Source organism: Protopterus annectens, chromosome 2.part0 (genome assembly GCF_019279795.1).
Source record: "Protopterus annectens isolate FY-2018-M chromosome 2.part0, PAN1.0, whole genome shotgun sequence".
NCBI classification, from domain to species: Eukaryota; Metazoa; Chordata; order Ceratodontiformes; family Protopteridae; genus Protopterus; species Protopterus annectens.
Genome location: NC_056728.1, coordinates 968,719,067 through 968,747,048, shown reverse-complemented (window position 1 = coordinate 968,747,048; position 27,982 = coordinate 968,719,067). Strand labels below are relative to the sequence as shown.

At 36.6% G+C, this 27,982-nt stretch overlaps 1 protein-coding gene across 1 annotated transcript in view; it reads left to right on the top strand.

Moving 5' to 3' along the window:
• The window catches only part of LOC122792799 (extracellular matrix organizing protein FRAS1-like), a 4,352,848-nt gene that overhangs the window by 4,045,633 nt on the left and 279,233 nt on the right, over positions 1 to 27,982 (top strand). Inside the window, exon 67 of the mRNA XM_044060368.1 lies at positions 951 to 1,110. Coding sequence (XP_043916303.1) covers positions 951 to 1,110 — 160 coding nt within the window. The remainder of the gene's footprint in view (positions 1 to 950; positions 1,111 to 27,982) is intronic.

Below are 27,982 nucleotides of genomic sequence, written 5' to 3'. Positions count from 1 at the left end.
CCATAGAATCATATCTTCCTATCTTCTTACTCAACCATCATATAAAACAAAAAGGTGGCATGGTGGTGGTGCATAGTTTCCCTTTGTTAGTGGCACAAAGTTTTTCCCTCTGTTAGTGGCTCAATGAGGCAAAGTTTTCCTCTTTTAGTGACACAGTAGTGCATAGTTTTCCTCTGTTAGTGGCATGGTGCATAGTTTTCCTCTGTTAGTGGCACGGTGGTGCATAGTTTTCCTCTCTTGTAGCTGAACTACATAACAGGTATTCCTATTTAGATTTCTCTCGCTCCACTTCCTTTCTTTAAAAGTCAGTTAAAGACTTGCCTTGTCTGTTTCCTAAGTGTGCAGCAGTTGTGTTTTTTCTTTATCTTAAACATCTTTATTTCTTTCATACACACCTAGTGATTCTCTGTTTCCATCTTCATTCCCTTCTCTTTATCTGCATATCCTAATATTCTCTTTTTTTCAATCACCATTCATCTGTTCTGTTTAGTACTTCATCTGCTGTTAAGTTTTATTACGCAATTTTCCGCCCTTTCTCATCATCTTAACTTTCCCTTCTTCTCAGGTTCGCTGAACTTAGATACTGATCAAAATGCCATTTTTGGTTTGTTTTCTGTATAAAAGGTCACCATCATATGTTGTAATTTACAGTCTTAAGATGTGCATCAGTGCTGTATTAATCCCTGACTCACATTGTGCATGTACTGTATATGTGTAGATTTGTCACTACTTTTATAGATACCTTTCTTTGGTTTTACGTCTGACCTCAGGTGTGATTTGCAACATGGTGATCCAATTTAGTGATATTTGCCACAGTTTTATATTTATTATGAGCCTTAGATTTGAAAATGAAAATGTGAAATTGGGTATGGAGTAAATTTTTCCTTCAAATCAGATGTGCACGTTTAAAAAGTGGGTGTTAAAGCAAAATATAACTTTTTCACACACAGGTCTGTTTGTAATGGAACATCATACCCTGCCAGGGCAACATTCTGTCATTGTAGCTCCAGATCACCTTGGAGGTATTGAATTTGACCTACAACTGTTGTGGAGTGCCCAGTCATTTGACTCACCCTATCAGCTCTGGAGAGCAACCAGTTCTTACAACAGGTACTGGCAGTCATCTATTCTATTACTATTTTTGTTGTGTACTAGCTCATAGTTCATAAGTATAACTACACACACTGGTCAGTCATTAATAGATTTTCATCATCAGAGCTCCAGTCATCAATCCATCAATCCAAACCATCAGTCAAAGTCAGTATCAGTTATTCACTTCAAATCAAAAATGCTGTGATTCGTGTTAGTCATGCAGAGAAACAGTATGGTGTTTACTTGTTATGGGTAGGGGGTTGCACCAACATTGTCTTAGTTTATTTCTCTTAACTGCATTAAGGTTAGATGCTTACAATTTGTGTAGAAGCACATAACTGTTACAGCAATACACTATGTTTGGGAGACTTACTGGGCAAATATAAGAATCAGGTGTGAGCAAATTCCACTGTAAATTATAACCAGATATGAGGTATTGCTGTAATTACATGCCTCATATTTATTTTTTAGTTTAGATGTGTAATGTTTTTGTTTTATTCATTTATTTTACCATGCTGTTATGCAGTAGAGACAAGAAGTAATCATTGTCATCACCCACACCATTGTAATCATCATCATTAGCTTGTAAATCAATTGTCCTGGTAACAGTTGCAATATGAGTGTGCTGAGCCAAGTAGGCCAGACTTTCCTCTCATTTGCCAGCTCATCTTGTGCTTTACCGCAGTCATTCCCAAACAAGAGCGCAGCTATCATCACTTCCAAATTCCCTGGGTCTGCACTGGGACCTGCTGTCAATGGGTCATGTCTGCTGCACATCTCATTTTAGGCCCTCATATGGTGCCCAGGCTACGTCAGCTAACTCCTACCAACATGGGAAGTAGTGGCCTTTATCTCTGACCTTTCCAGAGTGCAGAACTTTTTACTCTGTCATGGGAAGTGAGTATAGCTGACATATGGAGGATTCCCATCTTTGCTACTTGTGTCCATGATCCTATCCTTATCACCACTTGCCAAAAGGATGACTATAGGTGAGGATGGTAATATAGATTGACCAGGAGATGTTGAATGTCATCCTGTGAGTCAGTCTTTACTTCACTAAAACAGTTCAGCACAATGCCTGCTGTACTGCTGCTGCTGTTCCACCGGACTGCTGGTTAATCCCATAATCCCCTCTTCCATGAGATGTGAACTGGACTAAAGATACTTAAATATTTTACACGTTTAAGTTGACTTCACACAGAGAAATTGGTTGATGGGAGTTGTGCCAATGTGAAAAATGAAAAAATGTTAAAACCAGTAAATGCTATCAAATTTGGTAAAAAAAAAAAATCTATTAGTGGCTAGCAATTACACTCTCCAGATGCCATCAAAGAATAAATTTGGGGGAAGTATGCAAAAATCATGTAAAAAATTGAAGAAAAAGCTCTCACTGAAATAAACTTACAGTTGATCATTAAAGAGAAGTTCAGGTTTCAGCTTTCTTGCAGTAGTAGATGGCTTCCAGGGAGGAAAAATAAGATTAAATGCACTTAAAGGTATGTAAAATAAGTGAGACACTGAAGTAGTATATATAATCAAAAGACAAATGTTTGGAAGAATAATCTGATAAAACTGCTGAATTCAAAGATTAAAATGAATAAAAGACTGCTAAAAGTTATGCTTATTAAATATTAAAAAGTGCTGTTTCAAAAAGTAATAGCATTACAGGGCAAAGCACACAGGGAAAACCTGAGCTGTTGTTATTCCAGTGAAAATGGAAGGAATGTACTGCACTGATTTTTTTAAAACTAAAGATAAGCAACTAAACCAGAGTTTCACAATAAAATTTAATTGAGAGAGCACATAGTATATATGCTCTAAATCTGATCATGAGAGGACAGCATATCAGACAGAAGAGAAGCAAGTTTATTCCAGAAATCAGCAAATGTCGACAGGAAGTGTGGACTTCAAGTTGCTATATCCATTTGTTTGAGAATATTTTTTCCTGGATGGTAAAATATATTTTTGTGTTTAGAACAGACTAAGCAAGAAATGTAGAAAGTTTAGCCAACACCGAGTGAGTTACCAAGTCGAATGGGCTCTACCACTCATGAGATGTCTGGTGAAATCTGTAAAGATTTGTCCTTCCACTTGCAGAGCTACTGTGTTTTTTTTTTCCCATTAGCCCTTGCTTTTGGTTGAAGATGCAGAGCGCACAGGTGCAGTCAGTTAAATCATGAGATGTCTGAATAGTGTGTCCTAAGTGAAATCTACAGAGGATAATGTAATTAATCTTTAATGAGATTTTGGCAAGCTGCCAGTGAAAATAAATTTTAAACTATGGAAGTGTATGGCTATAGAAAATGGTGCTTTTCCTGCAGCATTGGTACTTTAATGCATAAAGTATAACAGTGCACAATTTAGTTTAATTATTTGTGGGTTGCCAATGCTCTTTTTCCTTAAGGCTAAAGTTAATATTTACTGAAAGCATGACACTTGTTTTTCAAATATGGGAGGATAATTCAGATAAAGTAAGAACAGATAGCGAAATCCACTCCATGGCATAGAGGGATAAAACCCTGACTGCTTTACAGGTAATCAGAGTTTAAATAGTGACACTAGTATCTGTAGGAGCTGGCTGAGGAGAATGGGTGTGAATGGCTGCTCCGGCTCGACCATCCTGGGGGGATGGAAGGAGCTCTGGTTTGCTACATGGGTGACACTTAGCAAGAGCACTTGGTGTCTACCCCATGGAGTTAAAGTCATTTGAGCCTGGATTTTCATGTGCAAGATGCATTTTGATCCAAAGGGAATTCAGCATATGAAGACACTGTTCTCATTGGAAGACAGTTGCAGGGGAGGAGGATGCTTTGCCAGGGGAGAGGGTAGAATGCTACACAGGACCTGCAAAGCTGTCTCACTTTGTACCACCTGACTCTCGCTGTAAGTATATGAGCTCATGGGGGAATTCCTGGGCCGGAATGAATGGGCCAAGGGGATTTTGCCTACCCAGTATTCCATGGCCCCTGTGGCCATGGAATAAATGAACTGTTTTGGTGCAGGTAAAAAAAGCCACTGAGTTTGGTCCTGTAGGAATGCAAAAAGAGAGAGAGAGAGAGAGAATAACAGAGCATGTCTCTTATGCAAATTGCTAATATGTGCTTTAGTATGTTTAACCCTAACTTCAGAATAGGTAATGTTGTGGTTGCAGCTGTTGATTTGCGATAATTGCTTGTATGCGGAGAGTAAACTTTCTTTTGAAAAGTGTTTACATGTTTGTATGTTTCAAGAATTTTGAAAGGAGATGAAAGGGGGTTGAAAATGCATTTATATTTTTGTTTACTGAATGTTTTAATGAAGCAAAAAGTCCATGAAAATGTGTCATGGGTTCACATAGAGATGAGAAGAAGCAATTTATTTACAAGATCAGCCTGCCATTCTTTATTTTTTGCATGTGAGCTACAAATTAGAAATGTATGTTCAAAAGAACCATTGTGTAATATATGTGGCAGTAACAGCATTTTTCAAAAGGTGCTTTTCGGTATAAACCATGAATGTAAATGGCCTCACAGGTAGAGACAATAAGCAAAGAGAATAGAATTATATTAAGAATTAAGGTTGAAATAGCAATCTTTCATGAAATGGATTTGTATAGAAATGAGCATGTGAGTTTGACAAAGAAAGGATTTCATGGTAGAAATTCAGCAGAATGAGAAAGGCAAAGAATAATACTAAATGCAAGAGGGGTTCCAATAATGATAGAAGAGGAAAAAGAAGTACAATAGAGGTAGATTTGTGGTACTTAAGGGGTGTTTGTATTGTGTATTCGTATTCCACCTAAGACTACTGAAGTAATAAGTGTTCAGAAGGGAATGCTGTTTATGAGGGGGAATGGAACCCCATTTACAATGGTGATGTGTCAGGAGGTCATAGGAGGGAAATGCAACAAAAGTTCATACATGTCTAAAGGGGTATGTCAGAATATTTATTTATTTTATATATGTATTTATTTTACATTTGTTTACCAGGGTGGTCTAACTGGGTAGGTGTTGCCCGTTTTCAGCAGAGGCCCGGGGAGAAGAGCTCTTTACAATAAGTCAAATACATGGCAGTCTACTACAAAATGCAAAAAACAAGATGCATGGTATTAATTACAAACATGCTATAAACATGACACCTCTTGTACAACAGATTACAAGTTTGAGGTACATGAATCATATTGTACTACAAGTTGCAGAACAAAACAAAGGAAATCCTGTGCAATCTAGGTAACACATTGTACTCTCTGTAGTACAAGTCACATATAGGCAAGTTCAGCATATCATTCAAGGAAGTAAGTGGTATAACTGTCTAGAAGGAAACTAGAACGCAGTGTCAATGATTTCCAGATTACAGAAGACTGTTAGTTAAGACAATGTATAATTCCATAACAGTGGTAAATTGAAGGTTTAGAGGACCTTTTTAATAGAAATGTGGAGAATAGAATGCATGCACTTGCTTAATGGGAGGATGTGAATTCAGTAACAAGATTTTTGACATAATTTAGATATTATTCCCCAAGGCACATAAAGTGAGCTAAACAGGGTAGGCATTATGCATCAGTAATCATGTATTATTAAATGAAAGGTTTGAGACCTATAAAATAACTATATCAAGTCACACACCAACAAAAACTAAGATACAGATGCAGAGATGCATGTAAAAATGGGACACTAGCACTTTCCACCTTACCTTTTAATAAAAGGAATTTAAGCAGTGGGTGGTAGGTATAATTCAAAAGATATTAGGGAAGATAGAAATTATTTCAGAAGGGATAGCTAGTGATTGATTTGCAGTCAAAACAGAGTTTAAAAGCATTCAATGTATAGGCAAATTTTATTTTATTTCATGATAAATCTATTTTGTATAACTATCTTTGGTTTAATTGGATGATATCAAACACATTCTGTCACGAATGGATTGCATCACTCACTACTTCAAAATCTTTGCTTGATATTAATTCGGTAGCATGTGCATCGGTGTCTTTCATGCAACCCCTCGTGAAATGCTTACACAGTAACTCTGAAACATGTCATCACAGTAGATGCTTTAGTAATCGAAATATATTCTACACGTTTTTAAGTACTTCTACGTATGCTCCATGCAGAAATGTGTCCTAATTTACTTTCTCAGGCTTTTCATCTACTTCCCACACTTTCAGGATAAATTATTTTTTAGAAGTAAAGATCTCAGGTGGATAGATTGCTTTGCAGAGAGCACATTCCCAAAATTTGTAGTTGTCTTATTTCTGAAATGAAAGAAGAAATGTACTCTATTGTTTCACTTTGGACACCATGCAACATTTGATGTAAACAATTTGAAGAAAAAAAATTGAGAAGTGTTCTGCCTCAAGACATTCAAGATGGCTGCACATTGAGTAACAGTTTAATTTCAGCTTTGCAAGTGTTAAAAGAGAAACTCAGAAGAGAGAGCCAGTGAACTCTTTTTTTTTTTTTTTTTTTTTTTTGGTAAGTTTCAGAACTGGCTAGTAAGTGCACTACTGCCTGGATGCCAGGAAAAAATGAATTCAGAGAACCTGTAAGAATATCAACCACAAAAGAAGAGGAAAAAACACCGACTGGAAGAATTTTGTAGCTGTTCAGCAAAAAGCAGTGCAAGCTCCAGCTGTGGTGCAAGACATTACTTCCAGTAACCTAGAGGAAAAATAAGTAAAATCAACTCAAATAACAAAAGGCTGGACAAGTATTCGGATGAGGTGATAAAACTGCAAAAATCAGAGGTCAAAATGAAGAAAAGGATAACTAAATGTGAGACTACTCAAGAAGAGATGTTTAAAAAAATAATAGAATTTGAGAACAGAGCACACAAGGAAAACCTGAGATTTCCTGCTGTACCAGAGAAGCTAGAAGGAACAGACTGTATTAATTTTATGAAAGCACAAATAAGCAACTGGACTAGTGTTCTGCACCAGGAGTTGTTAATTCAAAGGGCAACTAGTGTGTATGCTCCAAACCTGCCCATGAGAAACCAACCAAGACCTGTAATAGTAAAGATGCAATCCTACCCAGCAGAAGGAATTGATTCTGACAAAACTGTGGCAGAAGAACAAAGTACTAAATGTAGGAGACAGAGTGTTTGTGGAAAATGATTACTCACTGTACACCAGGCAGACGAGGCATACATTTATTCTGCTATTCAGGGAATGTTGAGAAGCAGGCGTGAGATTCAAACTGCTATATCCAGCTATCTTCAGAATACTCTTCACTGGAGGGACAAAATCATTTTTTGATGCAGAAGATGGTAAGGATGAAATACTAACGTTTGTCCAATAAATAGTTGTGCTGCAGAAAGAGATTTTGCTTCTTGTTCTTCTGGTAATAAAGACCACAGAGATACTGTGCCAGTGAAACCTTTTCCAGGGTTTCAACAGAAAATGCTTGAGAGACAGAAAAAAAAGCAGAAGAATTGACTAGAATAACCAAGAGTACATTGGAAAGGAAGCAGAGACTGGATTTGGGAGATGGAGATAAACAGGAAGAAAACCAGCAAGTCATAAATTGAAAAATAAATGTGGCGTTATAAAGCATTAATTATATTTGTGAAACATGACAGAACAAGAAACCTGGAAATATCAGACTTTTTTTACCATTGTTAAATTTTAGGGGATTGTAAAGCATATGCCCTATTTCATATCATTAATGTTTGGAGGCACACTTACAAGAGGGGAAGAGGAAGGAAAGAGTTAACTGTAAGTAAAATAAACTTTGTTTCTCAACAGTAATATTTTTGTGGCGCATGATTTCTACATGCTATAATGTTAAGATGTTCATCGTGTTTCACTGTTGCAGTCCTTACTAATGGGTTATCTGGCTCCCGGTAGCCCTCGATCATCCAGAATAACAAAAGTAAGTAAAAATGACATTGGCTGCCTTCAGTTGTAAAGGACGTAAGGGCAGCCGATACAAAAGGAGGCAGCCGACGTCACTTCCTTAGTCTTCCTTGCCGCGGAGCCAGAAGCAGAAGCTTTTCATGCACGAGTGCTGATCGGCAGTTTACCTTTGTTGATTTCTGACTACAAGAGTTGAAGTCTACTACAGTTAAGTACCCCACAGGGGATCCTCTTTTCTTGCCTTAACAAATGTCAGAAAAGGTTAATAATTGCCTTACCTGTGGAAAGCAGATTCCCCATAGAGATTTTCATTCCTATTGATCTCTGTGCCTCCTTTAATCCGCGTACTTAGTTTGGCCTAAGTTCATTGGTATGGCGTCCGCCGGTCTTCAGGCTTTGGATGTTCTGAAGAAACATAAGGATACCGTGACAGGCCTCAGAAAATTAAGTCCCCGGATGAGGTTAAGTTGGTCATCAGTCAGGCAGGAGCCAGTGAGACACTTTCACAGTCCCTGCAGTCCACAGACGTACAACTGCAGGCCTTGATTGAGTATGAGTCCCTTAGGTCTTCGCCCTACATTTTGTATTCCGACCTGTTGCCGGTCACCTCTTCTGCTGGAGCCGGAACTGCTAAGCTGACTCCAGGATCCGAAGCCTCTGTTTTGCATTCTGACAGCAAACTTCTTCCTTCGACTTCTGCCGCACCTTCAGTGGTTGCCAGGCCTCACTAGTCCTTCAGGCTTGCAGGTAAATCTTCCATTCATAAGCCTGTGAAAAGGCAGGCTCCAGTTCTTTCTGGTTCCCCTCAATCCCAAATGGTAAAATGGCTAATGATTTGTTAACTCTTATTAGGGGTTCTCAGCTTCATCCTCCTAAAAGGAGTAGGGATGTTTCTCCTGAGGTTTTGTCCTGTTCAGGATCTGATTCTTCCAGCATTTCTGCTGATGAAGAGGACTTTTCTCAGGCTTTTTCTCCTTTTGAGTATTCAAATGCAGAGGAATCCATCCCTTCGGCCTCTCCTCCAGAGGATTTCTCTTTTGGTGACACTTTAAATACCCTCAGGGAACATTTTAAATGGGAAAGTCAGGATTATCCCCAATTCTAAGAAATGGATTAGGGAGTTTCTGGATTTACCTCAGCATAAGCCTCTTGCTATTCCCTCTGTGTTGGAAGTTGTTGATGATGTTTTTCTGGAAAATTCCTTGTCTTCAAATTTGGTTCCACCTGCTCCCAGGAAACCTGATAGGTAGTACAGAGTCCCTGATTCTCATCTGTTTCTTTTCAGGAACCCACTGGCGGATCCAGAGGTTATTTCTCAGGGCCCTAAAGGAGTTAAGGCCACTGTTACCAGATATCCTGTTCCTACTGACAGAGAATCTAGGAACCTAGATAGGTGGGGTAAGAAAGTTTGTACCTCTGCTACTCTAGCTGTTAGGGTTATCAGTTGCCTTTTTCTTATGCTGAAGTACCAGCAGCACACCTTGGAGGCTATTAAGTCCAAGACAGCTAGTGTACCTCTTTGGCAGAGAGTAAAGACATGCAGGATTTGTTGAATTCAGCCACTATGGTCAATAAGCATTCTTTGCATTGTGGTTTTGGCATCCTTGAGGCCTCCAGTAGGGCTATGGCTACTGGATTTGTTATTAGAAGGCACGCTTGGCTCAGAGAACAGCCTCTTCCAGAACCTGTCAAGGCTAAGCTTTTTGATGTACCTTTGCAATAAAGACAATCTTTTTGGCAGAAAAACTGAGGAGGTACTCTGCAAGTTCAACCCCATTGCTTTAGCAGGAATTACCCTTCCAAGAGTTGGACCTTTCCTGATACCAGCACATAGAACCGTCCCAGGACTAGAGCTTATAAATCTTGTAGGGGGCAGGCGGCTACCTCTCAAAGGTCTAGGCAGTGGCAGGCTTCCACTTCTAAGGCGGGAAGCTCCAAGCATGCATCTCAGTCGAAACACTCTCAATGACTTTTTACAACTCCTGCCTGTTCTTGCTTGCCTGGAGAGTCCTGTAGGGGGAAAGTTGGCCCTTTTTTCAGATGTCTGGGCCACTATCACAGACGACAAATGGGTGATCAGAACTGTGTCCCTGGGGCACAAGTTTTCTTTCCGCATATTTCCAGGTCCCAAAAGATTCCCAGACGTTCCTCCAAACCAAAGGACAGAAGTAGAAAAACTAATTTTGTCTTTGTTTCATCTGGGAGCAATAGAATCAGTTCCTGCTCAGCAGGTAGGCCAGGGCTTTTAATCCAGGCTTTTCCTAGTTCCAAATAAAGAAGGCACCTGGCGTCCTATCCTAGATCTTACTATTCTGAACTCTTTACTAGTAATTCCAAAGTTCAAAATACTCACTCTGCATCAGTTGCTACCAGTGCTAGAAAAGGATTCCTGGCTGGTAACCTTGGAGCTCAAAGAGGCTTATCTGCCCATCCCTATCAGGGAAAGTATCTTCGTTTCAGAGTGGGCAAACAACATTATCAATTCTCTGCGCTGCCCCTTGGCTTATCTAATGCTTCCAGAGTCTTCACAAAGTGCCTGGCCTCAGTCATTGCCTTTTGCAAGCAGAAGAAAATTCAAATTTACCAATACTTGGATGACTGTCTGATTCAAGCAAGTTGTCAGGAACAGCTACTAAAGGATCTGGAATTCGTAAAGACTCTTCTGTCTTCCCTGGGTTACACTCTCAACAAGGAAAAATCAAAAATGGTACCATCCAAGGAGATAACATTCCTGGGAGCGAGTCTGAATACAGCCACCCAGATGATATATCTCACCCAGGAGAAGCAGACAATTCTTTCCTTACTTCAAGGACTTGGCAGGCCTGTCCCAGCTCCCTGCAAGGAAATACCTGCAAGCTCTGGGACTCATGGCATTTTATATTCTCATTATTCCATATGCAAGCCTGCATATGAGGAAATTGCAATGGTATCTCAAGAACATTTGGTGTCAACACACACAGGACCTGGATATGATGATTCCTCTGCTTCCATCTCTGCAGATGGAGTTTCTATGGTGGGCAACAGCCTATCTACAAAACAGAGGCGTGCCTTTTCGACCACCTCCTGCCACTCAAGTTCTGACTACAGAAGCATCAGACTACGCCTGGGGAGCACACCTTGATGGCAGATGCATACAGGGATGTTGGAATGCCCAGCAGATGCACCTGCGCATAAATCTAAAGGAGCTGATTGCAGTTCAACAGACCTTACTAGCTTTCAAGCATCTTCTTTCTCCAGGGGCCCTGCTTGTCAGAACAGACAACACCACAGTCATGTGGTACATCAACAAGCAGGGAGGGACTCACTCTTACCCCCTGTGCAGACAAAGCATGACTCTTTGGTCCATGGCAGCATCCCCGGACCTGCATCTCCTAGCTCAGTTTCTTCCAGGAAGGCTCAATGTTTAGGCAGACCAGTTGAGCAAGCAAACCCTGGATCCTTATGAGTGGTAGCTGAAGAAAGCAGTCTTTTACAGCATCATTCAATGTTGGGGCACACCTCAGGTGGATCTTTTCTTCTCCCTAGACAACCATCTTATACCTCTCTTTTGCACCAGAAAGCATCACAGCAGAGCCTGGAGAGTGGAAGCTCTGTCCTTCCCTTGGACGTTGCTGTCAGTTTACGCCTTCCCTCCTCTTCCTCTTCTTCCCAGAGTGTTATTGAAGATCAGGGACGAACGACCAAGGACTATTCTCAAAGCTCCGGACTGGCCCAGACAGCATTGGTATCCACTGCTTTGCAGTCTCTCCCAATTTCCTCCTTGGCATCTTCCTCTGAAGCCAGATCTATTGTTTCAGGAAGGGGGAATCATTCTGCATCCTCATCTTCAGTCCCTCCATTTGGCAGCATGGCTCATTGTATGACTCCTTCCTTATCTTCTTCCTTTTCTCAGCAAGTGGTTGATGTGCTGAGGGAGGCCAGGAGGCCTAGCACTAGGAAGTCCTATGCTGGCAAATGGGAAAGGTTTTCTCATTGGATGCAGGCTAGAGGGGATGATTCTTCTCAGCCTACCCTTCCTCTGATTCTGGAATACCTGGCTGAATTGCTTCAGGGTGGTCTTTCTTTTTCCTCTATCAAGCTACATGCTTCAGCCATTTCTGCTTATTGTTCTTTTGAACAACCAATTTTCTCTCATCCTCTGATGAAAATGTTTCTCAGAGGAGCTTGCAACTTAAAACTTCACAGAAGGGCACCTACTCCAGCCTGGGATCTTAATTTTGTTCTAGAGAAACTCACTCTTCCTCCTTTTGAGCCAGCTGTCACTGTGGATTTAAAGTTTCTCTTTTGGAAGACTGCTTTCCTCTTGGCTATAGCTTCAGCAAGGAGGGTTTTGGAGCTGCAAGTTTTGATATCTGTGGAGCCTTTTCTTATTTTCCATGCAGATAGGGTCTCTCTGAGAACCAATCTCTCCTTTATGCCTAAGGTGGTTTCTAGCTTGACTCTTAATCAGTCCATACACCTTCCTACCTTATTTCCTAATCCTCGAAATAGAGGTGAAAGGATCCTACATTCTCTTGATGTGCACAGACAGCTCAGGTTTTATCTGGACAGGACTAAGGACCTTCGGAAACCAGCACAGTTATTGGTCAGTTTTGCCCCTAGAGCTCAGGGCAAGGCTATTTCTAAGCAAACTATTTCCAAGTGGATTGCACATTGTATCACTTTTTGTTATTCATTTCATGGCAAGGTTCCTCCTCAAGGGGTTAGGACCCACTCAACTAGAGCAGCTTCCACTTCTGCAGCTTTTTTAAGGGGTATCCCTACTAAAGATATTTTGGAGGCTGCCACATGGTCTTCTGTTCACACTTTCACAAAATATTATAATTTGCCTAAGTTTTCCAGAGCCAGGGCAGGGTTTGCCACTGCTGTTTTGCAGGGCATTATCTCCAACCTTTGATTCTGTTGATTCTTCCTGCCTTTTCTCTGGGCTTTGGTAATCAACCCATTAGTAAGGACTGCAACAGTGAAACACAATGAACATAGTACAATTGTGTACACTTACCATAAATGTAGATGTTTGAGTGTATTCACTGTTGCAGTCCTGGTTTCCCTTCCCTCCTTCCCCTTTTTGGTCCACTCCTATTGTCTTTTCCTGAGGTACAGGCTAAATTGGATATTGTTTGCCAAAGTTGTTTTTGGTTTAAGCCTTATTTCTGGGGGCTTCTGACTGTTATGGCAAGAAAGACTGAGGAAGTGACGTCGGCTGCCTCCTTTTGTATTGCTCGGCCTGACGTCTTTTACAACCGATGGCGGCCGATGTCATTTTTACTTACCTTTGGTATTCTGGCCGATCAAGGGCTACCGGGAGACGGGTAACCTATTAGTAAGGACTGCAACAGTGAATACACTCAAACATCTACATTTATGGTAAGTGTACACAACTGTACTTTTTCTCAGTTATTTTCAAGTGTAATGGGAATAGTAAAGTAAACCTGTACCCCTGTTTTTTTCCATTGTTTTCTCTCTCTCTCTCCTTGTTCAGTTTTTTAAGAAATGTAGGCACTGCTGTGTAAAAAGAAAAAAAAAAGAAGAAAGGTCTGTTCAAAAGAGTATAAAGTAAGAAAAAAATATTGTGCTTTTTCTCATTTTTGTGTAGAGGAATGACTGATTAAGGCTCTTGGCTTTATCTAGTAACAACTTTTAAGTGAAGGCAAATAAAAAAAGAACATTGCATATAATAAAGCTGTCCTGTAGCAAATAAGTAAATAATTACTTGTAGAAGAAACCCTGTATCTGGTTCTTATGTCTCCATGAAGACAATCTGATAAAGAGCAGTAAAAACAGAATACTTCTTTCATTTAATGGCTTTCTTCCAATGACTAGGAGATGATGTTTTCTGAAAACATTCAAGTGTTTCTCTTTCTGGGAGAGCAGTAAAGATGAGACAAAACCAGATGACACAGAAGAACAGGCTGTACCATGCATCTTAGCATGGATAACCTTCCTTTTAGGTTAACCTAACACTGTGAGTGTGGCTGTCAGTTTAGGACAATTGTTCGTATTAGGAAGGTAAAACTTCAGTATTTGAAGATGTACACAATTTTGTGTCTTAATATTATGTTAAGTTTTTTTTGGGTGTGTTTTTTTTTTTTTTTTTTTTTTTTTTTTGAGAGTTTTCAATAAATGTGACAGGTTGAAAATGGTATGACAAGAAACAACTGTATAAAAAGTCAACCTACCAAACTTTAGTGTGTGCATGTAACACAAATGCTGGAATGAGATACTTATAAAAAATGTTAAAAATAAAAGGTGGAAATAATAATTTTTTTAACATAATGAGTCTTTTGATGTTATGTTTAAATGTTAATAGTCTCACAAGTTATATATAAAAAGAAAGAGTAGTGAACTACATTAAAATGGAGAGTGCAAATCTCTATGCTGCAGGAGACAAATTTGAAAAGTACTGAACTTGTGAATTTGATAAAGCAAAGTTTTCACTATAGTTATTCAGTGGAATACTTGGGACAAAAGAAAGTAGGAGTATAAGAGTACTTGTATTAATTGCAAGAGGAGCTCCAATAGTGATAGAGGATAAAAAAGATAATAAGGTAGGTCTAATGGGGTACTGGCAAGGGAGGAGGATTACACTGGCATGTATTTATATTCCACCTAAAACTGCTGTACTGGAGCTTAAACAAATTCTGGGAGAAATCATTTTTCAGCAGAGAATATTACTTATAGGTGGGACTGGAATTTGATTTGCAACCGTGAAGATGTGTCGGGGGGCAGAAGGAAAAATATAACAAAGGAGGGTAGATTTTTTAAGAAATTTATGAAAATATTTGTCATGGAATATGTGAATTAAGTAGTAGGAGTTCAGAATGAATTTACATATTATTCCCCAAGGTAAAAAAATGGGCTGAGCTAGACAGAACTTAAATTTCACAGGAACTTGCACATTTCATAGAAAGTTTTGATACACATCCAATAAATATTTCAGTTCATGAGCCAATAATAACTAAAATAAAACAGCGGGGTAATGAAATAAAAATGATACACTGGCTCTCTCCCACCTATCTGTTGAAAATAGAAGAATTTAAGGAATGGGTAGTATAAATTATTCAGAAGTTAGAGAAGGCAGACATTTCTTCTGAAAATGTAGGTAGGGAATGCGATAAAATTAAAATGGAGTGTAAAGATAAGGTGGTAATAAAACAGAGAGGGATAAATGGTTAACAAGCAGTAAGACTTATCTAAAGGAATTGACAAATTGCATAATAGGGGAATCTCTTTATTTATTTTATTTATTTATTTTACATTTGTTGACCGGGCTAGTCTAACTGGATATATGTCCATTTTCAGTAGAGGCACAGGGAGAAAAGCTCCAAGTTTTAATACATAGTAAAAAATCAGTCTACATAAAAGTTAAGACAGTCAAATCAGTAAAACAGAAAAAAAAAAAACTAAAAAAGATAAAATATGTACATTTTTTTTTTTTTTGAGATGAGTAGAAGAACAATATTTTCAAGGTAGCTTAGAATAAAAGAAAGGATAAAGCGAGAAAGAGGTGGGGTAAATATAGGAAAGGTATCGGAGATATAATAGGATGAGTAGAGGATTAGATTACTTTCATAGGGCTAAAAAAGTTACTTTTATGAAGGGGAGGCAAAACATACACCTAAGAAGAGAGGAAAGAAAGGAAGCCTTTGAGTACTTGTTCAAAGGGTAAGTTTCCTGTCTTAAAGAGTAGCTGTGGAACTTTAGAAAACTTTTATTGGGTTATTGGTTAGAGAAAGGGGGGAAGGAAAGGGAGATAGGAGACAGAAGAGCAAGCTAGTCAGGGTCAATACAGGGGCAGAGCCATTATTTATTAAGGTACAATTTGAGATTCTTCTTGAAAATAGGAAGAGAAGTCAGGGATGTGATATCAGCGGGTAATGTGTTCCAGTGTTTCCCAACTGAGTTGGAGAATAAGCCATCTCCTGCAGAGTTATTAGGTGTAGTAATGTTGATCAGAAGTTTGTTAGAGGAGCGTAGATGTTTCAGGTTATAATAAGGGGTAATAAGGCTGATGAGTATTGGAGTTTTGGTGGGTTGGTACAGCGTTTTGTGAGCTATTAGTAGTTGTTGAAGTTTAATCTGATTAGGAAGTTTGAGCCAGCCAAGTTGTCTTAGATTAATGCAGTGGTGGGTTCTAAAAGGAGATCTGGTAGCAAATCTAGCAATGTTGTTGTAGGATGTAACTAGTTTATTAAGGTTTTTTTTTTGACAGGTTGGTATAAATAGGACATGCACAGAGTAAAGTAGAGATTAGATGGGTCCTGGCTAGGGTAATTCTAGTAGCTGGGGTAAGAAATGGTTTAATTCTATATAGGGTTCCTATTTTTTTGTTTACACTTTTTATAGTAGAGTTAATGTGATTCTCAAAATTGAGTTTATTATATATTGTAATTCCTAGAAGTTTTGTGGTGGTTTCAGGGGAAATACTAGTATTGTTGTTTGAAGTGATCAAGAAATGTAGGGGGATTTGGTTACATGTTGGGGAGAAGAGTAGAAGTTTTGTTTTCTTAGGGTTGAGTAGGAGGCAGCGTTGGGAAAACCAATGTTCAACTGTGTTAAAGGCTTTTTGTGTAAGAGACTGAAGTTCAGCATAAGAGGTAGCTGTGCAGATAATAGTGGAGTCATCTGCATATTGTATACAGTTAGAAAAATGGATAGCTGATTGAAGGTCATTGATAAAGATGGAAAAAAGAAGTGGACCTAAGATAGAGCCTTGTGGAACACCTAGGGAAATAGGAAGGTGGTCAGATATTGACTTTTTCCAAACTACTGCTTGTTGACGGTTTTCGAGGTAAGATTGAAACCAGGTTAAGCTGTTAGGATCCAGTGATAAATAATTGAGAATGAGGAGGAGCATTTTGTGGTTTACCATGTCAAAGGCTTTAGATAGGTCAATGAATAGTGCAGAAGAAAGATTGTTTAAGTTGTGGTTAGTGTTGATGGTGTTTGTGAAGGAGAGCAGAGCAGAGCAGTGGTGGTACTGTGGGAAGGTCTGAAGCCATGTTCACAGCTAGCAAGTAGGTTGTTTTGGAGAAGAAGATTTAGGAGTTGTTTATGGATACATTTTTCTAAGATTTTGGCAAGAGGAGATAAAGCAATTGGGAACAAGTTTTTGAGAATGTAGCAAGTTGACAGATTTTAAAAATTCACTTCAGAGTACTTTTTCAACAAAGTTGTGTGAGAAAACTATTGTAATTAATAAAATAATTCTTCTGAGCTGTGATAAAATATCTGTATTGGTTAAATAGTAAGACCTTGCTAAATTTAATGTTGTTGGCTTGCCAAAAAAGCAATTCCTTGGAAATGGAAATCAAAGTCTAAACCAACTATAAATTAAGTATTGGAATATTTTAAAGGATATAAAAGAACTTGTGGTGGGAATGTTTATAAAAAGGAAAGAGCAAGTTACATAGAAATATTTATTTATTTATTTATTTATTTTACATTTGTTGACTGGGCTAGTCTAGCTGGAGATATTTCCATTTTCAGTAGAGGCCCGGGGAGAAAAGCTCCACATACTTAATAATAATATATAAAAAAAGCAATAAGAGGCAATGCCACATACATTAGGAAGGAATTAACGTAACATTTTAAAGTAAACCATCGGGTTAAAAATGTGGAAGATAACATTTACATAACATTTATTGGCAGAGTAGTAATGTAAAGGAAGAGAGAGAAGATAGGTTACAGGAACTGGAATTCGTGGGAAGAATATGTGCAGATAATACTTAGGAGGAGGAGAAGTGAAATTTAAGGGAAGGTAGGGCTTAAACAACTTGTGTAGTGTTGGGTAAATCATTGTTAAAAAGAAAAATGGGTATGATGCATGAAATTAATAAAACTATTTAAAATTGTTTCTTTGCTCTAACTGTATGTCCTCCTATGTCATTGCTCAGTGTGTGTGTGCATTTAACTCATTCAGTCCTGAGCAACAGGAGAATAATTAATCCCCTTTCTTCTTAAGGTCTTCCAAGATAAGAAACCCCTTTTCTCTAAATCCATTTACTGAAAACACACTTCAGAAGATGTGCAATATCTAATAACTGATGTGAATTATGAAAAATTTAATTTATGAAAGCTGTTTGGTAGATGGTGTGTATATTATTCTGCAGAGATGTGAAAGAACATGATATTTTATTGACCAAAATTAATAGTATTATGGCCAAAATAAGTGTTGTAGATTTATACGTATCTGTGATAAGTCTGACCATTTCACTGAGCATGCTTAGCACATCATGTCATCTTGTAGATGCCACCTTGCTGCCTTAGCTTTAGAAGTGGACCTGTACCTAGACATTAGAAATTAAACTTTGAAAATGCTGATAAGTATACTCATTTCATGAGTACACGGAAATCTCCTTTAAAGATGTGTATACTATTATAGGATACACAGGTACTGTGCTTTCCCGACAACCATACTCTTGTAGGAAACAGAAAAGGTGTTTAGAAAAATAAAAAGTAAAATCTTGCCTAGCAAACTGGAAGTGATTGTCCATCATCTGATGTAAATTCAGGTACCTTGACCTCAGACTAGTGCAGCATTGGTCCTTGAATATCTTTGAGTCCTCTACAAATCTTTAGCATATATATATATATATATATATATATATATATATATATATATATATATATATCCAAATAATTATTTCAGTCTCTCTGTTCATGAAACTCCTTTTGTATTCTAGACTTTCTGCTATACAGGTTCCGAGGAGAATCATTCATCTCAGAAATCCTAGAAAGCAGATTGGTCCACTTTGGAAATTCAGCTTTGCACTTGAGAAATTAACTTTGTCCCCTTTTGATCAGCAATGTCATCTACTCATTCCCTTCCTTGGAAGATGCTCTTCTTGGTGGTAGTTACCTCAGCTAGAGGAGTTTCAGAACTCCAAGCATTGATGTACAAAGAGCTTTTCCTAGTTTTCCACCAGGACAGAATGGCAGTGTGTACTAATCCCATAGTTACAGCTAAGATAGTTTCCTAATTGACATTGTACCAGACCCATTCAACTTCCATACTTCTTTCCTAAACCACAGAATTCAACTGAAGAGAGTCCTAGATGTACATATAGAAGCTAAGATTCTATTTATGTAGAACCAAGGGATTTAGAAAAAAGTGATCAGCTGTTTACATTTGCAAAGGGAAAAGAGGTTAAACCTGTCAACTAACCACACTTTTCTAACTGTCTAACACAATGCTTTAGCTTGCTTTATATTTTCAGTGTCATAGAAAATGAGTTGCAGATCATATTAATGCATGTAGCCATAGCTGCCAGCACAGCCGTCCGTAGGAGGCTTACCACCCATGCCATCTTTGAAGCAGCTACTTAGTCATCTGTGCACACCTTTTCTAATCATTATAATTTGGACTGCATCTTGTACCAGGGTCTGATTTGCATCTGCTGTCATGCAGAATTTTATTTTCCAATAACCAGTCGTCATCCTCCATTTTTCACCATTACTTGGGTAGTCTTCCAAAGACGTGAGGACTGTAACAGTGAATACTATGATGAATGCAGTGCATTTGTGTTAGAAATTTACTATAGATATAGAGTAGTTTTACTGCTGCAGTCCAAGATCCCTGTCTAAATCCTCCTCCTTTTGCCTTTCCTGCTCTTTATATTGTTCAGTTCAGTCTTTGGGTTGGGGTGACATCCTTATCTCTAAGTCATATATTCCCTTTCCATACCCCACCCTAACAAGCATCTGTCCTTCCTTTGTTGACAGTCTTTCTGAGGACTCAGGATTTGGGAAGCCTGGGGTGAATGTGGGCCAGAATTTGGTCCACCAGGTACTGGTCCACATCCACCCCAAGGTACAAGTACCTGGTCTACTAGGTTGTGTTGTCAGGGGCTTTGCCCTGGTTGTCACTAGACAAAAAAGATCCAAAGATGGCATTGGCCAACACTCCCTTTATTACTGACATGCTCACCTGTCTATAAAAGGCCTTTGTCTGAAGCATGGGAAGGGGAAAAATGGAAGACACTCCAGCTGTGGGCTACCTGTAAGCAGGATATCCCAAGAAAAGAAGACTGCAGCAGTGAAATTAATATAACTACATTTATGGTGTTTCAAACACAGCTATGCTATGTTTTCATTCAGTCATTCATTTGTTTTTTTGGTTCACTGCCCGTAACCATCAACTACTCACTGCTCCTCCATGGCTCTTACTCTCCTTATAAGATGCCTGATTGGAGGTAAGGGACTAAGCATTGCGATGTATTACTGATATTGCCCCCCTCACCAGCTGTAGCTTTTGTTGGTAAGGAAGAAGGGTATGTATGGTGCCAACAACCAGCAGGGTCAGATATTCTGGCAATTGGGCTTTTCCGAGTCCTATCCTTCCTCAAGAGTTCTCCCACACACACAAATATTCACATAGTTAGTAAAACAGTAATTTACAAATTTTGGGAGTAGACTGGGTAGGCAATGAGATGCGTCGCTTGAGCTTATGCCCATTCCAGGCCTTAGGGCAAGCACATTTCCTTGGCCCACACCCCATGAATCCAGCTTGTTAACCTTTTCTGAGTACCACCTTCTATCAGGGATTGAGATATCCAACCTCTCAATATCCACTCCCTCCCCTGGATGGCCGTGTCCATCCTCAGGGACAGCTCTGTCAAGCAGCAGAGTTGCAAACCTGAGTCCAGTTGCCTGGGCCACAGTCATGGTTTCATATTTCAGTCCAGCCAGAGTTGTCAGGTCTAACAGAAGAAATATAACTTGTACAAAACTTTCTCATTCCTTTCCAGTTTGTACATTCAGAAAGTTTTGTTATACTCGAGTTGAGGTCTAATTATAATCTTTGCACAGAGATATTTCTTTGATCTGATTAGATGTGCGCAAAATACTTCAATACTGCAAAAACAGTTCCTTGTAATTATTTGATCATTTACTACAAAACTAAGTTTATAGAATTTGTATTGTGCGATACCTATATCCTTACCTTGGAGAATGGATAGATGATGGAGAATGAAAAAGTCTTTGTCATAATAGTTAGTCTTCAGAGACTTAGAAGCAAAGGTTTAATCTGATAAGAGGAGAGAGCATAAGAATTACTGCTGCAGTTTAATTTTTTACACATGGAAACTAGCCTTGGTGCAGCCAGTGTCCAACCCACTCTAAAGATGTCAACATGCCATTTGGTAGTAGGGAGAGCAACCCACTATATTTTCACTTCTTTTTTGCAACCAGCAATGCATAGTCATTAGCTGCTTTCATTTGACGTGCAGATGGAAGTAAGTACTTGGCTTGTCATAAGCATGTTACATACTATTTTAACTGCTGAGTATTACTGTGATTATTGGCTAAGCTTTGGTGATTTTTTATGGGGGTGTTCTGAGTACCAAAATGTCCCAGAGAGAACTTCCAAGTTGGCTGCACACTGTATAATATCTTGGTTTCAGCTCTCCCAGTGTGAAAACAGAAAGTCAGAAAAGAGAACTAGTGAATTTTTCTGTTCGGGTAAATTTTATTAACTGACCAGTAAGTGCACTGCCTGGACGCCAGCAAAAAACAGACTTAAAGAACGTGAAAGAAAATAAATCACAAAAGGTAAGGAGAAAACACTGACTAGGAAGAATCCTACAGCTGTTCATCAAAAAGCAGTGCAAGCTTCAACTTTAGTGCAAGGCATGACTTCTACATCAAAAAGCAGTGTTTGAGCAGAGGAGTCAGGAGTCAGGCAGGGCTTCAACGTTGGTGCAAGGCATGACTTCCAGTAATCTAGAGGAAAAAATAAATATGGGTACTGCTAAAACCAATTTGTGTGTGGGTACATAGTTTACAGCTATTGCCTTTCTTTTACCTTCATTAATTTTGTATCCTGAAAAGACCTGAAACGGTCTCAAAATGTTCCTCAGTACTAAAATGTCATTTTCTGGTTTTATCAGGCATAAAATATCATTATCTGCAAATAGAGCCAGCTTTTCTTGACTACCAGTCATATCCTTGAATTTCTGAGTCCCTTATTTTCTTTGCCAGTAGTTCTAAATATAATGGAAATAAAGGGGAAAGAGGACACATCTGCCTGATTCCTCTACTCAAACAAAACTTGTCAGAAAGGAAGCCACCCAGTTTAATTTTCACCTCTGTTCCCTCATATATTCTCATAATCAAACTTATAATTTTATCAGGGAATGCAAATGCTTCCATTGCCCTGCTCATAAAATCCCAGCTTACTCTGTTGAATGCTTTCACTGCATTCAGACACACCAATGACAATAGTATTTTTTTTACATTCTGCTTTCTTTGCATAATCATTGTTCTATTAATGTCAAAATGTTTACCTCTCCTCCACAAAACCACATTGATCCATATCTATCAGTTTTGGCATCAACTTTGCCATTATTTTAGCCATTATAAGCCTAAACACTTTATAATCATGGTTTAGAATTTAAATGGGCCTTTATGAAGCTTGATATGATGGTTCTTTACCATCTTTAGGTATTACAGATTATCCATGATAAGATGCATAGTACAGCCTATGCTTCTACTAAGTGCTGTCTGTGTCTTATCTTTACTCCTGACCCAGATTTGAAAAACATTCCTATGCTTTCAGAAAGCATCATCTCCTAGCCATTGATAGAAGAATTCTGTTTTTATTGCTCCGTATTAGATTGTGATAGAAGTATTCTGTTTTTATTGCCCCATATTAGATTGTCTCCGTAGACATGAAAACCAGTTACACATTTGCCTGTACTAGAAACACACATTTATTTGCTAGAGGAAAATTATCATATTTAGTGCTCTTTATATATTTATTTACCCTTAAAACATGTTTACTAGATCAAGCCAAGGCCCTTAATACAGTCATTCCCCTATGCAAAAGTAAGAAAAAGCACGTCAATTTTTCTTGTGTCATGCGCTTTTGACCAGACCTTTTTTTCTGTTTTTAGACTGCAGAGTCTGCATTTCCTAAAACTGAACAAGAAAAAAAGAAGGAAAAAAACATGGGCACCTGTTTACTTTAGTATCCCTATTGCACTCAAAAATAAGTGAGAAATCTTTAGTTTATAGCATGCAGTTTGTTATGCATTATAAAAATATTACTGTTAAGAACAAAATTTTGTTTTACTTACAGTTAACTCTTTCGTTCCCCTTCCCCCTCTTAAATGTTCTTCCCAACATTAATGATGGTGAAGTAGGCCACATGCTTTGGAGTTTCCTACATGTTTAACAAAGTCAAAGAAGTCCAATATTTCCAGGTTTTCATGATCTGTCATTTTTCACAAATAAAATTAATGCTTTCATATCCCACATTTATTTGTCAGTTTCTTTTTTTTTTTTAAAACAAGTTTATTGTTTTAACATATAAGAGAAATATCATAACAATTTTATACAAATAATTAAAAATAGGTATTATTATAATATTCAACAAAACAACTAAAGTATTTACAAAGACATCCACTACAATCAGATCAATTAATTAAACTAAAATACTGTGCTATTGAAATTAGAATTTTTTTAACAAATTTTGTAAATTATCCCATACAATAAAATGTGATGTTTTTCTAGTTGTTCTCATTCTAATTGTGCTTATTTCCATATGACACATTATATTCATAACATTTTTAAATTCATTGAGCGAAGGAGGTGTATCTGAAATCCAATTTCTAGTTATTATTTTCCTAGCCACTGCTACGATAGACCATAACAAGGGAAGCTTAATCTTTTAACACATTGAGGTACAGGTGTGTTGAATAATATAAGAGACTTAGAAATAATGAAATTATCTGTAAAAGAGCCTGCAAAATTCATTAATTGACTTCCAGTATTCTTTCAACTTCATACAGTCATAAAACATATGAGCCCAGTCAGCATTAATTTCTACATTACATCTCTTACATAGATTATCTTTATTATTAATTTTATTCATCATCAAAGGTGTATAAAAGATCTATGTAAAAATTTCCATGTATAAAGTCTCCAGACAATGGAAGATGTAGTTCTATAAGCAGATTCCAATATATATTGTTTATCTTGTTGAGTTGGTGGGTCCCCATTAATAGAGGTGAAATAATTCCAGTATGAATCTACATTGTAAAAGTTTCTTGTCTGATAATTGTATGTATATATGAAAGTTTACCTTTATCAGAAACTTTATGCTGTAAATTTATTATCAAGTAATCAATCAGTTTTGGAATAGATTCTTTAACTGTTATAGACATTAGATCTATTCTATCAATGAGATGTTGTCTAAAGATCTGAACCTCTAACCAGCAAGTTTCTCTTAGATCAAATTCTTGTTTTAAGAAATCTAGATTTTTAACTTTATTATCAGATATCAGCTGATACCAGTACTTTAGATTATTATCTATAGCTAAATGAGCTCCTTCAGAAGTAGATGACATAATCATACCCTGAGTATAAATTATAGGGAATACAATAAAATTCCATTCCCTATACTTAGGGTGCATGAATATAAAGTTACGATAACTAATAATAATATTTAATGGGTAACAGACCATATGTTTAGGTGTAATAGGTGAAGTACAAAATTCCTTTAGCAACCACAACATGGAGTTATTTATAATCATATTTTTATGTGTTAAGGAGATTTTCATGAAGTGTATACTAATTAGCTCCCAATAATCTTTCCATTTTGACATATGACCGATCTATTAATAAAGTAATAACTTTTATAATAGAAGAGATAATATATAAATTAAAGTCTGGAAAAGAAATACCCCTTGAGACCAGCTATTAGTATGTTTCTTTAATGCAATCCTAGGTCTATTAGGTGCCCATAAGAAATTTAACATTAGTGTATTCAGTTTCTTGATAGTTATTTTTGTAGGTGAAAGTATTATTGATTGTATTAAGTATAAAATCTTGGGAATATTATCATTTTAATAATTGTAAGTCTCTCCTCCATAGTAAAAAACATATTATTCCAGGTATTAAAAAGATTTTGTATATTAAGAAAACAAGTATTATAGTTATTATATATAATAGATTTAATATCTTTAGATAGTATTATACCTAAATAAGTTATCTGACCTGAGTTGGGTACATATTTAGTAAAATCACTAATGAGAGTATTTTTTTTGTATATATAGGTAGTATTTTAGTTTTTCTTCATTGAATATTAAACCAGAAATACTTTTAAAATTCATCATTTTATCAAATAAAGACTGCATAGAAGAATTAGATCCTGCTGATGTAATTAGAACATCATCTGCAAAAGTTGAATTTTGATGTTGTATTTTCTTCTATTTCAAAACCCTCTATGTCAGTACTGTTTCTAATCAAATTAGCCCAAGGCTCCATTACTAAAGTGAATAATAGTGGAGAAAGTGGACATCCTTGCTTTGTACCTTTAAGAATGGGTATTTTTGTGAAACATATGTTCCTACCTTAATATAAGCCAGCGTTCCTTTGTATAAATGCTCAATTAAATTTACAAATGCATCAGAGAAATTTGTGCACTTCAGTAAGGTAAACAGATAGTCCCAACTTACTGAATCAAATGCTGAACCTATATCAAGACTAATAAGTGTTAAATCTTTCTTTTTCCTATTTGCAAAATCAATTAATGTTAAAGTTCTTCTTATATTATCAAAAGTATTTCTATTTACAATGAAGCCCGTCTGATCTATGTCTATAATGCCGGGGATAATTGTCTTCAATCTATCAACAAAAATACTCATAAACATTTTATAATCAACATTAAGTAATGAGATGGGTCGATATGAAGAACATCTAGTTGGATCTTTATTAGGTTTTAAAATTGGTGAAATAAATGTATATTGCCAAGATGGGGGGGGTTATTAACTCAGTTTGGGCCAGAATAAAACCTTATGTATTAATGAATATGTAGTTTTAGAAAGGATTTTATATATCTCTGGTATAATACCATCATTACCCGGTGCTTTGTTTGATTTAAGCTTATTTATTTGTGTAATAACTTCTGTATATGAAATACTCTTGTCCAATAGTTTAATCTGTTGTTTATTAAGCTTTTTATTCATGTTTGTGGTTATAAACTCCTTTATTTTATCTTTAGGTTCCATGTTAATGTTGTTATGGTTAATCTTGTGAAAGTGATTTCTAAATTCATCCAGTATTTCTGGTATACTAGAAACATTCTTCTTTTTCCTTAGAGAAAAGATTTCTTTGATATGGTTTTGTTTATTCAATCTTTTGTTTTATTTTTAAGTCTATGTAAGTATTTGGGGCTTATTGAATAAGACAAAACTTGTATTCTCTAAAGTTATTTTAACTTTATGAGTTAAAATTTCTTTGTATTTCTCATTTAGTTTGTTTATTTCTTCAATAACTTTCTTGTCCATAATATTTTCTTTATTATTATGTTTATAAGAGTCTAGTTTACTTTGAATATCTAACAATTCCTTATCCCAAGATTTCCTTTTGTTATTATACCATCTGATACTTTGTCCATATAGATATGATTTTAAGGCATCCCAAACATAGACAATGGAGACTTCAGGAGTATTATTTATGTCTAGAAAATGTTGTACTTCTGAAAGTATATATTCTTTATAGTCTTTTAGCTGAGTTAAGTATGCTGGTATCCTTTTGATCTGAACATTATGAGTATTTTTATCATGAATTCAAAAACAATTGAGTTATGATCAGATATAGGACATGAAATGATTTTGGAATTAATTAAATCTGTTACCATCTGGTTAGAAATAAAGACCCTATCTATTTTTGAATAAGTTTTGTATCTGTTAGAAAAAAGGTGTATGGTAATGATTTTGACTCTATCTGATTATTAATATCATTCAAATGATAAGAATTAGCAAAATCATTTAAATGTTTTGCATTAGATGTAATTCTTCTTTTCTTTATAGTGGTAGTATCACTTTCATGTAGTGTACAATTAAAATCACCAGCTAAAATAATATCCCCTATAGAGAATGATATGATCTTATCAATATGATGTTTCACTGTATTAATACCAATTCCAGGTATCCAGTATACATTAATTAAAGTGTAAGTCTTCCCATTAATTTGTATTGTAACCATACAAAACATTCCTTTGTCATCCTGATAAGACTTAATGGTTTTAGGAATGGGCATACTTTTATTCCATAAAATAGCCACTCCTCTTTTTCTGAGTGTGCTCTGAACTAACCAATACTGCATACTTATTAGTGGCTAGTTTATCAATATCTTTTTTCAAGAGATGGGTTTCTTGCAGGAAGACTAGATTGGCCTTGTGTAGATTAATGTATCTTATTAGGCTTTCCCTTTTACACGGATTATTCAATCCATTAATGTTTAAAGAAATTCCTTTTAAAGATGTCATTTGGCATTTTTAAAACTCAAGAATCTTATGATCGAAATAACAAATAACAAGATAAATAATGTTACATCTCCTCTTTTAGGTGTACCTTTAAATATAGCTGTATTTATTAAATCTCTTATGGGATTTTGTATAGGATTCAATTTTGTTTGTAGTGACAATGAGTGTACAAAATATATTGTGGATGTCAAAACTATATACATATAACAATGAACAAGTGAAAATAATGTAAGGATTAAACCTTGCATCCCGCCTGGAGTTGAAAACTCCAACTTAGAGCAGTATTTACTACTCAAGTTAACCCCCTACCCTAAGCAGCAGTACCTCAGCTACCACCTTATCAATTTAATACTAGTTATATTTAACTGAGGTTAACAGTTTTCAATTCAATTATCTATCAAGACAAAACTACACATTTGGTAAAACAGCATCATATAAACTAAAATAAACTTTTTTTTTTTAAAAACTGTTCATACTATTATATAGATCTATGTAATATATAACACTTGAATTCTAATAGCATTCAAAGAATCTTAATGTTAGAAATCAAGAGGAGAGAAAATTATGTTCTAACATTCATTTAAATCAAAAACTTTGGCTAATATGATTCAGACATTACATGCATTAAGATGCATCTATTTTCTGTCATGTGAATTCTATCAACAGCTTCCAAAAATCTTAAATTGTTTGTATATGAGCATTTACTTAAACTCATTATTGTCAATAGAGTAAAATATTGTATTCATAAAAATTATTATAAATCATATTGCATAGTTATGCAGATTCTCAGA